Here is a 14522-nt window from a genome sequence, read left to right on the forward strand (position 1 = left end):
AGTACAATTCTAGTGCAGTTTAAATTAAAAAAAAAAACAGCAGACACCAAAACAGTAGACTTCCAGTGTGGCTAAGTTCAAAAGCAGTAGGGTTATAAATCCAGTGTGGCTAGGTTCAAAAGCAGCGTTAACTAAATCAGTTCTACTGTGGCTAAATTCAATGCCTTATGCCTTTCCTTCAAGGAGGCAATTAGATCAGTTTACTTTTAATATTCTATTGATAAATGATTGAGCTCTATTGAAATTGTCTATATTGAAATCCCAGAGGAGGATGGCGTGCCAAGAAGGCAGCAGTGTGAGCGTGGTTGCCTCGAATTCCTTTCACACTGCTTTTCTGCTCTTTCAGCCTTTAGCAACCTGGGTGCTCTCTATGGGAGATGAAGGCTCAATGAGGTGTGTGCTCACCTGGGTAGGAAGTGTGGATCAGCCAAGCCAAAGGGGCTGCCCGCAATGCTTCTGCAAAGGAGAAGCACAGCATGACACTGCTCGGAGTGCTGTGGGGGTGAGCAGTAGCTTCGGAGCAGTGTGGAGATGTGCCGCACTGGTCCGGTGGCAGTGTGGGTGAAGACGCCATAACCACCAATCACTCCGTTGTGAGGCTTGCTCCCAGTGGATCAAAGTAGCTGATGAGTTGGTGAGAACCAGGCCGTCTCCTAATGCAGTGCTATGGTTGACCTTGCTGTAATGGGCAACATGCTATATTTCATGTACCTACAGTGAAGCCTGATTGAGAATGAAACAATTCAGCCCCCAAAAAAGATGACCCACCCTAATTAACCACATACGAATAAGAGCACTTTACGGCTGCATCAAAGTATTTTGTACCTCTAATACTTCTGGAATGAGTTTGACATAACCATATAGCTATACTGCTGCACTGCTGGCAGACTTTGAAACCGTTATATTTCATGGACAGACTTATCTTCTTTTCTTTAAATATATATATATATTTTTTTTAGTCCCCCTATTGTCAGACGCTTGAATTTGGTACTACAAAGAAAGGAGGAGGGGGAAAATGGCAACTGGGAAGAACATGGGAAAGGATACACATGCAGATTTAAATTTTGCCCCATGAAGGCCGTCTTGACAGGGGGTATGCTGATCCTCCTAGGTATAACGGGACCCTTTGATGGCTGCATGGGAGCATAGATGAGAAGTCGGTGTCTTGTTTTGAGAATACGTTGAGCCAAAGCGGCACAGCTGGAAACGAGAGCCTCCACACTGGAGCAAAGAAACCTGTGTCACAGACTAGCAGTGCACCCAAATATTGCAGCTTGAGAAGCATACAGGAAAGGAATTGGAGGCAGCTGTTGATCATAATTGAAACATATGGAAAATAGACATGAATATTCTTTAAAATGTGAAGCGAGTGAAACAAATTGATTGTCACCCTTTTGCTGCAAAACGAGTCACCACCCCCAAATGACCTTTACTTGCAATGGCTTCAGGAAATGCTGTATTTGGAGGCTGAAAACTACCCAAAGTGTGTTGATAAAGGATATAAAATAAAGATGCATGCTCCTTGCAAACCTCCAGAAACTGCAGTGGGTACTCAAGGTAACGAGATGGGGTTAGGATTCTGAAAGTCGCATCCGCAACAGCCAATCAGGAGTACAAACACAAGATTTCCTGCTTTCTGGATTTGGTGCCAGAGTAAGAACAGCAGGAGTACATTCAATCCTTCCTTCCTTTCTTGCTTGAGATGCGAATGTGTGGGGGATGCTTCAGTATTTCCGTGGAAGGACCAGAAATATATTTCGAGGGGATTGGGTCCTCCGACGTATTCCATATCTATGACATGTAACCACCACAGCTGTGCTGCTCCGGAAACTTTTTTCTGCGTCGATGCGCCGTCGAGGGCCTCCTCCGACGTCATCCGATGTGATAAGTAGGACGCACGACGCCCGTAGCCTCAGTTCCGTTTTTTCTGCGAACGTGTTGCTTCGTGAATCTCGGTTAACGCCTTGACTCTTTGGAGTTCTGTTCTTCTCGGTTCTTCGAACCTGTTCGTTTTGTGAAAATCCTTCGTGTGAAGATGTCTTCTACTTCGTCTTCGACCCCGCGTCCGGGTTTCAAGAAGTGCGGGGAGTGTGGGTCCAAGATGTCGGTGACGGACTCGCACGATGCCTGCCTCTGGTGTCTCGGGGAGGCCCACGACACGGATGACTGTATCGACTGCCAGTCGCTCACGTCCAAAGCCTTACGCGAACGTAAGAAGAAGTTGTCGGTAGGTCGGGTGTCCAAGCCCAGGAAGTCGAAGTCTGCGGGGCTTTTGACGGATGATTCGAGGGGTGACTCTCCGCGTCATCGTCGGAAGTCTCGTGGGTCTCCTTCTAGGAGTCGGTCTCGCCACTCCTCAGCCTCTTCGAGGCATTCTCGAATGCGCCGACACCGGTCGTCGTCCAGGTCCTCTTCGGAGGACTCTGCCCGGTACGTCGCTTACCCCACCAGCCGTGCGACGCCGGAGGAATGGGCTTCCTTCGGGAAGAAAATGCTGGCGATTCTTGAGTCGCAGGGTACTAAGCCGTCCGCGCCCCCGAGTGGGGTCGGTCGTGAGAGGTCGAGAGACACCGCTCGCAAGAGTGGTCGGCACGAGTCACGGGAGAGGTCCCGTTCGGACAAGGAGACTCGTTCTCGACGTACCCGTTCCAGGTCCTGGTCCTCGACGCGTTCGAGACCGTGTGCACCTGTGAGGTCTTTGAGGAAGGCTTTCCCGAGGCTTCGGCTCCGAGGAAGTCATCGAAGCCGTCGACGCTCGGGGCTCCGGCCTCGAGGGCTGTGTCGACGCCGCCGCTGCTGGAGGCGCTGCATCTGACGTCGACGCCGATTCGCTCGACTCCTTTCGTGTCGGAGGTACCCCGTGGCACGGGAGAACCCCCTAGGAAGGATCTGGTTAAGAGCAAGCACTCTCGGGAGCCTTCTTTTCGCCACCTGGACTATATTTCAGAGGCGGATGAGGATTCTGATGGCCTGGTTCCTAGTCAGGTTCCAGATGTAATTGTCTCGGGCCATGGTCAGTTTGACGATTTGAGACAGTCACTGCATGATGCCAGTGGACTGGACACCTCTCCGGAGGTGGAGTTTTGTAGGCCTGAGCCTGGCTTTCATGCCGATTCCTCGTACCGGCGCCTTATGGCTAGGGTTTCTGAGTACTTGGGATGGTCTGCTCCCCCAGGGGAGTTTGTGCAGGATGATCTGACGGACATCCTTGATGTTGGTCCCCCCACTGATCCGCTACTGCCGTTCCATATGGCTTTACAGAGAAGGGTGGCAGCGGCTTGGACTGCTCCGGAGAGTCTCCCGGCGGTGGGCAGATCCTTGTCGCGAAAATACTGTCCAGCCAGTAGCGACCCCTGCTACTTGACCAGGCACCCCACTCCGGAGAGTTTGGTGGTGCAGGCGGCCACGGCCCCAGCAAAGCAGGCGTCGTACCCTACCATTCCTCCTGATAGGGACGACAAACGTTTTGTTGGCTGGGCGAAGAAAGTGTTTTCTTCTGGTGGTATGGCGCTTCAGGCGGCCAACTCCATTTGTGCCTTGTCTCGTTTCACACACACTCTGTGTAACTGTGTTGCATTAGCGGTTGAACATATTCCGAAGGGGACGAACAGGATGGTTTCCTTGCTATGGTCCAGGATGGTAAGGATGCCATGTGTAGTCCGTTCAGTCGGGTTTGGACTTAGCTGAATGCGTCAGTAGGTCCATGGCGGCGAGCACCGTAATACACAGGTTTGCCTGGTTGCGGAAGTCGGGGTTTGCTCCTGATGTGCAGTCCCGGCTCCTCAACATGCCCTTTGACGGTGAACACCTTTTTGGCAGCAAGGCTGACGAGAGCCTTGAGAGGTTGAAGACCTCAAAAGCTGCAGCGAAGTCGTTGGGCGCTGCAGTTCGCCAACCTCCGCCTTTTCGTCCTAAGGGACAGCAGTGGAGGGATGGTTCCTTTCGCTATTACTCCTTCAGTAAAGCGAGAGGAGCTGGCAGTCAAAGAGGCCTACGCAGGGGTACCAGAGGTGGACGACAGGGTACCCGTGGTGCCAAGGCCGCTCGGGCAGTTGCCTCTTTGCCCTCAGGTAACGCCGCAGCCGCTCCCATTCAGTCATGAGGCCATGTCCCATGGTTCGCCGGTTGGGGGAAGGCTGGCGCAGCATCTTGTAGAGTGGCAAGCCATTAATTCAGATGTGTGGGTTCTGGAGATCATAACCCACGGCTACTGTCTTCCCTTTCGGCACAGGCCTCGCGACAATCCACCGGGGAACCTCTCTTTGCAGAGTCCGGATCTGCTCCTTGCGCAGGAAATTCAAGCCCTGCTGGAGAAAGGCGCCATAGAACTGGTGCCTGTAGCGGAGAAGGAACAAGGGATGGTATTCCCCTTATTTTTTGATTACGAAGAAAGACGGGGGATTGAGACCCATCATGGACTTGCGCGGTTTGAACAAACTCCTCAGGAAGGACAAGTTCAAGATGGTTACTCTCTCTCAAGTCCTCCAGGCCCTTCAGCTTCAGGACTGGTTGGTGTCACTCGACCTCAAGGATGCTTACTTCCATGTGCCGATCCATCCCAAGCACAAGAAGTACCTGAGGTTCGCGGTTGGCGACTCGCACTTTCAGTTTCGGGTCCTGCCGTTCGGATTGACCTGCGCCCCGAGGGTTTTCACCAAGCTCATGGTAGTGGTGGCAGCGCATCTCAGGTAAGGGGGGAGTCACGTCTAACCCTACCTGGACGATTGGTTGATCAGGGGGAGCTCTCCCGAGCAAGTCCTGGATCATCTGTCCGTCACCTGCCACTCCCTTCACAGGCTGGGCTTCTCCCTCAATTTAAAGAAGTCCCATTTGACGCCAACACAGCGGCTCCAGTACATCGGAGCAGTGCTCGACACTTCCCTGGGGCAGTGTTTTCCTCCCCAGATGAGGGCTCTTCACATTCAGCAGATGGTGCACAAGTTTCAGCATGCCCAGACGCTCCCAGCGTTCGAGTTCTTGAGGTTGCTCGGCCTCTTGGCATCCTGCATTCTTCTGGTGCCAGAGGCTCGCCTCCGGATGAGATCTTTGCAGTGGGCGCTCAAGACGCAATGGTCGCAGTCCTCCGGCAGGATGTCGGACCCGGTTCAGGTGCCGCCCTCGGTCGCCCGGGACCTTCTGTGGTGTGCCGTCGAAGGCAACTTGATGAAGGGGGCTCCATTTTGGCTTCCCTGGCCGGAGGTGACGATCGTGACGGATGCATCCCTCACAGGTTGGGGAGCTCATGCCAACGGGCTGACAGTCAGCGGTCGTTGGTCTCCGTCGGAGTCCAGACTCCATATCAATCTGTTGGAGCTGAGGGCCGTCAGGCTTGCCCTGAAGGCTTTTCTGCCGACTGTGCGATGAGTGTCCTGATCCTGACGGACAACACAGTGGCCATGCACTACCTCAACAAAAAGGGGGGGGGCAGGGTCACTTCCTCTGTGCAGGGAGGCAATGTAGCTCGAGTTCTGGGCCATCCAGCAGGAAGTTTCGATCTCGGCAGTTCATCTGGCCGGAGACGAAAACGTGACGGCGGACGCTCTGAGCAGGCAGAGCGCGATCTCTCACGAGTGGGAGTTGGCTCAGGAGATTCTCCTGGAGATCTTCGCCCTTTGGGGGACCCCTCAAGTGGATCTCTTCGCCTCCAGTGTCAACCGGAAGTGCGAAAGGTTTTGCTTGCGGGAATGTCCTCCAAAAGGAGCCTTAGGAGACGCGTTCGTGGTGGAGTGGTCATTCCCGCTGCTGTACGCGTTTCCTCCATTCCCCGTCATCCCGCAAGTGCTGCGGAGGTTACGGAAGTTCGGTTCCCGGATGATCCTCATTGCTCCGGCGTGGGCTCGGAGGACGTGGTACCTGGACCTTCTCAACTTGTCCATATGCCCTCCGCGTCGTCTTCCCTACCGAGACAATCTGCTCTCACGGGAGGGGGGGGGGGTCAGGTTCTCTATCCAGAGGTCAGATCCCTCAACCTTCACACTTGGCTTCTGAAAGGTTGAGGTATAGGGATTGGGACCTCCCTGAAGACGTGATGGAGGTGTTGCTTTCGGCCCGAAGGCCAGCAACAAAGTCTCTGTGCCGTTGCCGTAAGTTCTGCGACTGGTGCAGAGTTCAGAATGTGGATCCTTTTGCATGTGACATCCCCCTGGTTATGTCCTTTTTACTTTCTTTGGCCCACAGGGGCTTGCAAGTGGGTACCATTAAAGGTTACCTGGCGGCGCTGTCCATCTTTAAGCGCTCGTCTGAAGAGTGTTCTTACTTTAAAATCCCATTAATTTCACAGTTTCTGAAAGGGCTCACTAATGTGTTCCCTCCGTCACCTTTCCTGGTGCCCGGTTGGGATTTAAACCTTGTTCTTAAGTTTCTTATGGGTGCTCCGTTTGAGCCTTTACATTCTTGCCCTTTGAGGCTGTTAACTCTGAAAACTGTGTTTTTAGTTGCGGTTACTTCCGCTCGCAGAGTGAGTGAGTTACAGGCACTTTCAGTTAAGCCACCCTTCACTGTCTTTCACAAGGACAGGGTTGTCCTTAGAGTTCGTCCTTCTTTTCTTCCGAAGGTAGTGACGGAATTTCATTTGGCCCAGAAGGTTGTTCTTCCGGCATTCTATCCTCCTCTGCATCCTGGTAAGGAAGAGGAGAGGCTCCATAGGCTTGATCCTAGGAGAGCTTTAAGCTTTGTTTCACGCATGTCCCGGGTCAGAGTGGACGATCAACTCTTTATTGGTTACGCTGGAAAGCGTTTGGGGCATGCTGTGACGAAACAGACTTTGTCTCGCTGGATTATTTTGGCCATCTTGGAGTGCTACCGCTTGGCGGGTAAGGACCCACCGGCTGGCTTGCGGGCCCCTTCTACCAGGGGTATGGCTGCGTCTACTGCCCTGCAGAGGGGTGTTCCTATTCGCAACATCTGTGATGCAGCCACCTGGGCTTCAGTACATACATTTGTACGTCACTATTCCCTCGATTCCGTCCGAGCACAGGATCTGGCCTTTGGCAAGGCGGTCCTTTGCTCTGCTATTTGATTGGCTATTCTAAATTTTGATTCTAAATTCTTTCCCTCCTCCTTGCTCTGGTACTGCTTTGGGAATCTGTCATAGATATGGAATACGTCGGAGGACCCAATCCCCTCGAAGAACAAGTTACTTTCTTACCTGGTAACGTTCTTTCGATGGGATGGTCCGACGACGTATTCCATATCGCTCCCGCCCTGCCTTCCCCGCTGCAGAATTTCTTTTGCGATTGCAGCTTACGTTCCGCAAGGCTTTGTGTCTGACTGGCAGTTGACTAGTGTCACACGTTCTGGGGGAAAAAACTACAACTGAGGCTATGGGCGTCGTGCGTCCTACTTATCACATCGGATGACGTCGGAGGAGGCCCTCGACGACGGCGCATCGACGTCATCGATGCAGGACGCAGACGCCAACAAAAAGTTTCCGAAGCAGCACAGCTGTGGTGATTACATGTCATAGATATGGAATACGTCGTCGGACCATCCCATCGAAAGAAAGTTACCAGGTAAGAAAGTAACTTGTTCTTCTGGTGTCTGAGACAGCTGAAGATCTACTAATTGTTATGTATATGTAAGCTCATTTAGACTATGCTTTGCTGCGGGGGGGGCGGTGAGGTGGGATGGGATGTCATTGTTTGATTTTTGCTGCTATAAAGGGTTGACTCACAGGGGATGTTTTGCACCGGGTGTATTTATCTGGGAAGTAATTGAACTAGTTAATCGACCTATTCTGAAGATTCAGGGAGCTTTGTGGCTGCACAATAAGAAAGGCATTTTACATTTTGTGATCTCCCTGAGTGCCTGCATAATACATGTAATGAGATCAGAGGGCAACTAGATATTGATCTGACTGTTTGTATGCCGGTTGATGCTAGTTTGTCACTTTACTTGGCATAATGCTTTCTTTGACATAGGGGCCTACGGAGGTCTGTCGTCCGGACCTAAATTATTTATATCGTAATTTCCCCCCCTCGACCCCCAGAATATAGAGGACTATCATAGATGCCCCTGGATACATTTGTAATGTTAATGTGTGCAATGTGAGAACCAAACACATTTAGGGCTATGCTCTTGTCTTGCTTTGCATTTAATACTGCAATTAAAGATGTATTTAAAAATCTGCTAAACCTCCAAATAGTTCATTAGTTACCAAACACAATATATTAACCTCCTTGGAGTCAAAATGAACCATGGCATTGCAAGGTCCTAATTGCAGCAGATGCAACAGGTTGGTCTTACAGAGTATGTGGTTGGTGAGGTCCTTCAGTTTAGTGGGTCTAGATGTTGTGACAAGGTTCCCAATGAGTCACAAGACTAATGAAATTAGTGTTGGAGTTTTATATATTTTTTAAATTGTGCAGGCAATGTGGCTGGTAGTTTAGGTGAGGTCACTGTACCACTTTCTCTCAGCCTTTTAAGGGGCTCCTACCTCCATAGCCCAGTCTCCATACTCCAACCGGTCCTATTTAACCACCAGTTCACTAAAGCTAAGGTATCCTTACTCTGTTCTATTCCTGTCTGAGGGAGAATTTAGGGACTTCCTACGTGACCTAGTGGGTTAGTCAGATTGCCCTGGTACCCCTTTCCTCCAGATGGTCTCCTATCTTCTCCAGCCACCCCTTTCTCTCTCTCCTGCTCTCTCTCGTTCTCCTGCACGCGCGCTCTCGTTCTCCTGCACGCACTTGCTCGCGCTCTCTCTCACAATCTCCTGCACTCTCCCCCTCTAAAACTACCTTCAATCACTTGCACATAAACTGCCAAATTGGTACCGCTCCTAGCACCTTACCTTCACTCTCCAAGTAATTCAAACGTCTGCTCCAAGTTCTACTCCAACTGCTAACCCCTCCTCTCTGGCTCATTGTCTCCATCCAGCTCTGCGGACCTCACTGTTAGAAGCTTCCCTCTGCTCCCATTGGTTACCAGTCATCCTCTCACCCGGACAATTCTGTGCCCCAGATACACCCCTCTGTGCTGGGACTTCCCCTGGAAGTCTTCTTAAGGGCCTAGCCCCGCCCCCTTTTCAGCCTCCATCGTTGGCATTCTGCCAATGTGGCAGTAGATTTCTCTCCCTTTCACTCGGTAAGTCAGTGGTCCATCAGACTTTGGTGACTGTTCCTAGGTCTTCCATCCTCTTGGACAGTCTCTTGCTAGTCCATGCTCCGCCGCAGCTGCCCCTTTGTTCCCAATACCCAGACTGTGATTTGTGGGGTAGATGCTGGGTCTCCCCTTTAGATCCTGAATGGAGAATCCTGGCCTATCAAGGAGCATGCACAACTTCAGATATACCAGGGACAGGGGTCATCCCTCAACTCACCCACAACAGATCCGTCATAGGTCAGGCTCTGGTGTTGTCCTGGTAGGCTGTGTATCCCAGGTTGAGAGGGGTCCTTGGGCCCCCCTGACAGGATCATACTCATGATCCTGTCAGTGTGAACAGACTTTACTGTGTGGAAAAATGTGTGTCTGTCAGAACAAAGTTCTTGAGGGAAATGCTGCATCTTTCACAGAAGTAGCAATGCATGAGATGATCTTCCCTATTCATAGTTGGCTGTGAAGATCCTGGATGTGTCCAGCGCATGTATTGTAAGGCCTAAAAGGGAGGCAAGGTACCAGCTGAACTAATCAAGATTTACTGGGGTGGGGGGGGGTTGTCCTATGAGTAGCCAAGTTTGGAGTACATGAATGCTGATCTTAGCATTTTTTTTGTTCCTTGCAGCAGAAGAACATGAGTATATCCTACCACAAGAAGCATTTCCTCTGCGGCATGAGATTGTGGATAACCCTTCGGCCCTCGATCATCTGCAGGATAAGGCAGACTCGCCCCACGTGAGTGGTAACGAGGCTGAGACTGTGTCCCTGACTCCAGTGGAGTCCTTCTCTCTCATAGCAATCTCTCATGCCTTGTACGAGAACCGCCTGCCCTCAGACTTCTTTAGCCCCATTGTGCGGGACATGCTACACTTCTACGCTGAGCAGGGAGATGTGCAGATGGCGGCATCTGTCCTGATTGTTCTGGGGGAGCGTATCCGCAAGGAGATTGATGAACAGACCCAGGTAAATACAACTAGACTATAAAGGTTTCACCCTTGCCTGAAGGATATATTTTGCTCTTCTGTTCCATAAACTGAATTGTTGTGATGGCAAATTATCTCTGATTTTAAAGCACATGAAACTGCAGACCCTTTTGGTATAACTTACTGAGACAGTATAGTACAATATTTCATGGTGTTTTTTAAAAAAAATGTATTTTGATAATGTCGAGACCTACTCAGAATGATCCAGAACAATTGAATTATGTGGGACACTAAACAAAAATATAGCAGTGGCTTCTGATCACTACCAACCTAGGTAAAATGTAAATGGTCAACTAACCTGTAAAGGGGGATTTCTGTAAAGTAGAAGATGGAAGTAATAATCTCATGGAAAGGTGGAGAAGTTCCGAAACGTTGGATAGTAACACAAAATAAGGTTGACCTTTCTGTATAAGGAACACCCTACATGGTATACATTTCTCCACTTTTTCTCTAAATGCTCATTGGTAATTACCCTAACCTTCAATGTGCTCGGCTCCTTTCCTTTGTTTAGAAGCAAGGGTGCAACTGGCCACAGTGTTCATGGATTTAAGTCTGTTTCATATTTAGCCCTACTTCTTGTTTAATATGTATGGCCCTCATGGTTTTGATCGACGAGGATACAGCACAGTTCCCACTTACTGTGCACCAGCTGTGTCCCTCTTTTGTGTGAAAGGACACTTGTGACTCCCACCTGGATAAAGGGTCCCCATGCTTGCATTGTGGTAGGCCTGGTTTCACTCATCAGTCTTTCTACAGTATTAAGCTTTAGTGCTGCCTTTAATCATTAATTTAGTTTGCTGCAGCTTTGCCCCAACTGTGCTCCTGAATGAACATATGGCCCTTGTTTTTCACTCTCAGGAACATTGGTATACGTCTTATATCGATTTGCTTCAACGCTTCAAACTCTGGAATGTCTCCAATGAAGTCATCAAACTGAGCACCTGCAGCTCCATCAACTGCATGAATCAGGCATCCACAACCCTACACATCAACTGCAGCAACTGCAAGCGGCCAATGAGCAATAAAGGCTGGATCTGTGACAGGTGAAAAGGGGGACTGATCTGCAAATGATGGAGGTGGGCTGGTATCAGGAGTGAAATCTGTAGCGCTAACGTGGGAACCTAAAGGGGTTGATCCTGTGTACAGTGAAGATGGAGGAGAATGTTTTATTTAAGCTGTGTCTTGCTGCGAGGGGTGAACAGTAGAACTGCAATTTCCTAAAATATGTGCCACTGGTGGATAGGTACTGTGAGGTTTCTCGTCCTTAGTAACTAGTGCTAACTTGCGGCTAGTGAAAGGGTCACCTGATCTTTTATTTGTAACTTTGTATATTCCATGTTAATTTGTCCACCACTTATTTTATGCCTGGTCCACCAGCAATCCCTCAATGTGTTTCCCCATCCCTCCAAGGCCCTTAAAATGGGGCAGATTTGGAGGTGCGAGTACAGTTATTTAGGTGGTTACTTGTGTCCTAAATTCAGGAAATGCACTTTTAATGTCTCCTCCCCTTCCACCATGCCATATTTACATTGCTGTCTTTTCTTTGTGACAGATGCCGACAGTGTGCAAGCATGTGTGCTGTCTGCCACCATGTTGTGAAAGGTTTGTTTGTGTGGTGTCAGGGATGCAGCCATGGAGGACACCTTCAACACATCATGAAGTGGCTGGAGACAAGTTCTCACTGCCCAGCTGGCTGCGGTCACCTCTGCGAGTACACCTGACACTCCCAAAACTATATGGAATGCAGTCTAAAAGCCATCACTTTGGCACAGTACAAAGGAGCTGGCTGTGCCGATTCCTGACCAGTAAAGTCGAAGCATCGTGCGTTCGGGGTTGCTCTGTGAATACAAAGTCCTATGGAATGCTGCCTTGGTACAGTGGGCGAGAAGCCATTCTGTCCCTGGGCATAGTACATGTGGCTGCTCTCTAGTATACTTGGATACTTCAGAGCGCAGGGCTGCTGGAATGATCCACGCAGTGGTTTCGATGAAGTACGCTTCGAGTTGGACAGAGTTGAACACTCGCTGATACAGTGTCCTAGTCTTTTACAATGATTGCTGCTGCTTTTCCACTTGATTGTTTAATGTGTATTTGTTTAATCATTGTGTAATGAAGGCATTGGGGTGCTTAACAAAGACACTCCCATGCGGTTATATATTTATAAAGATTATAAAACAGTTGGAGCTTTGTAGGGGGTTTGCTCTCAATTTTTTCGTGTTGGACCTTTCCGTGTTTTATTCCTTTGATACAAACCTCATTTTACAGTATTAAAGCTCACAGTATTTTAAATGTGAAATGGCACCCTTCAAGGTACAAACAAGAAATTATAGTGAGACATCAAGCAATGGAAGATAGGCTCTTTCACCAAGGATACGACTCTAAATTTTGCTGGAGATGGCCAATGTTTCAGCCCAATTCATGGTGGCATTAGACCCCTATTTATCCATAGTCCTTTATGCACATAACACTTTGTGTAAGCAGATAATCGGTTTGCTCAGTCAAATGCTGGCCCCTGTAATAAAATGTCACTGTGTACGCACTTTAAGGCGGATTACTCCCATCTTCTAAAAGCTTAATAGGCATAGCTGGGGATCTCTGACTGCAGGTTCTCCACATCTGAGGCAGTGCTTGAATTGCTGAGCTAACTTCCCAACTATAACGGAGAATGTGCCTATTCTCAGATCACTCCTCTCTGTTTTTAGGGCAGTTAACACGCATCTGCACATTAGATCCGGATGCCCCGGCTCTACAGACCAGTGTAGTCCAAGCCATTTTACTCTCTAAAAGTAGGCAAATACTCCCAATGTAAAAATGGTGTGTCTAATTACTGCCAACAAAATGTAGGACTCGACGGACACATAGGCGGATGCATCCCCTACTTCCACCCACACATGTTCATTTGTGTGATGCCAGCAGAAAGTTGTTGCTGGACAGATCTATACTGTTATTGCCACCTGACCTGAAGAGGAGCGTCAAAATCCCTGTATTAAATTCCATGAAGAAGATTATGAAAAAATGTATAACTTTATTACTCTCTTAAAAAAAAAGAAAAAGAAAAAAAAATGTATTCCAAATTAAGATAAATACTCATAGAAAACAAACTTCTATGGAGCCCCGAGTGGGTCTACTTTTTTTTATTTAAAGGTGATTGAGTGCCTCAACTTTTATCAAAGTATGTTATTTAGTGTCGGAGGTGAGCAATCCAAAATCGGAGTACTTCAGTTCATAGCGACACTGTTGTTTCTTGGTAAATTACACTTGTGTGACAGAAAGCTTAGTGCCAAGAAGGCTGGGAAATAGTCTGGTGTAAAGTGGAGGGGGTTTCACATAGAGCTGTATAACTAAGCTCATGAACAAAATATGTTTCAGGCTAAACTGTTAAATGATAGATTACATTATATAGACTTGCAAGCGATCACACTTGCTAAACATACTATGAAATCTTAAGTTGGCACCGGAACGAGGAATATAGAGAACTGAATAGACAATGAGGCAGTAAAATAGTGTGGACTATACTGTTTAATTTCTGCCAATGTGTATCGAATTATTTGCATGCATTGATGCATATTTTGCTAACTTTAACTTTGTTCGCTCCTGTAGCACCACCCAACCTTTTATTACCAAGTAGCCAAGCGTTAGTGCTGCAGATTTACAAGCTTTTAGGCAGCATCACTGCACAATGTCTAGGAGGAGCAAGGTGCACAGAGGCCAGCATTAGGCAATCCTGCATCCAGGGCAGTGTGTGATCATAGATTCCATAGTGGGAGCATAATGTTGGGAGTGTGGCTAGCCACACTCTCCAATAGCGGTTGCTTTTGCCCAGCACACCCAGTTGTTCAGACTTTACCTGTTGCCTATCCCACCCAGCTGACTAGCAGATTGGAGGTTAGGTGCTCCCTCTGTTGATGACCTTCTGTGCTCCAATTCGGTTTGAAGCCTTATTCTCAGTTGTGAGTGAGGGTTTTACTGGTAATGGCAGCAGCCTGGGGATTCACATATAGGTATGGCAAAAGCAAGAAAAGCCTTGGTATGCGCACACCTGCCACAGGGATCAAATTGTGTTTTGGGCCGAACATTTGCCTAAGCGTCCTATTAGCAACTGCTTCTTGATGCCTAAGGATGAAGATAATTATTGCAGTTGTGTTGCCCCCAGCTGTGTTCTTTAGGTGTCCACATACTGTTCTCATGAATTGAGGGGCATTAGTAGGTTGCAAGTGCAGGTTGGGGGGAGGGCAGCAATGCTCCAATGTGCACCTAGGCATGCCGAACAGCCTTGTATACAGGATTCAAAGGGAATTACAGTTGTGCCCGTCTCCTCTGCTAATATTTGGATGTACAAGGGAAGCCTATTTGAAACGTTTCCTTAGTAGATATGTATGGGCTGTGTTTTCAGAGTTTGGTCCTAGCTATCCAGTTGGGAGGTAACTGGGGCCACAAAGATTT

General features: G+C 48.8%; 1 protein-coding gene across 1 annotated transcript in view; it reads left to right on the forward strand.

Annotated features, from left to right (window-relative positions):
* WDR24 (WD repeat domain 24) overlaps nt 1-12267 on the forward strand; it is a 199894-nt gene extending 187627 nt beyond the window's left edge. Inside the window, exons 8-10 of the mRNA XM_069647019.1 lie at nt 9722-10059; nt 10938-11122; nt 11632-12267. Of these exons, the coding sequence (XP_069503120.1) occupies nt 9722-10059; nt 10938-11122; nt 11632-11800 (692 nt within the window). The 3' untranslated portion in view covers nt 11801-12267. The remainder of the gene's footprint in view (nt 1-9721; nt 10060-10937; nt 11123-11631) is intronic.
* The last annotated feature ends 2255 nt before the right edge of the window (nt 12268-14522 follow it).

Source organism: Ambystoma mexicanum, chromosome 2q (assembly GCF_040938575.1).
Source record: "Ambystoma mexicanum isolate Mex_15411 chromosome 2q, UKY_AmexF1_1, whole genome shotgun sequence".
Taxonomy (NCBI): Eukaryota; Metazoa; Chordata; class Amphibia; order Caudata; family Ambystomatidae; genus Ambystoma; species Ambystoma mexicanum.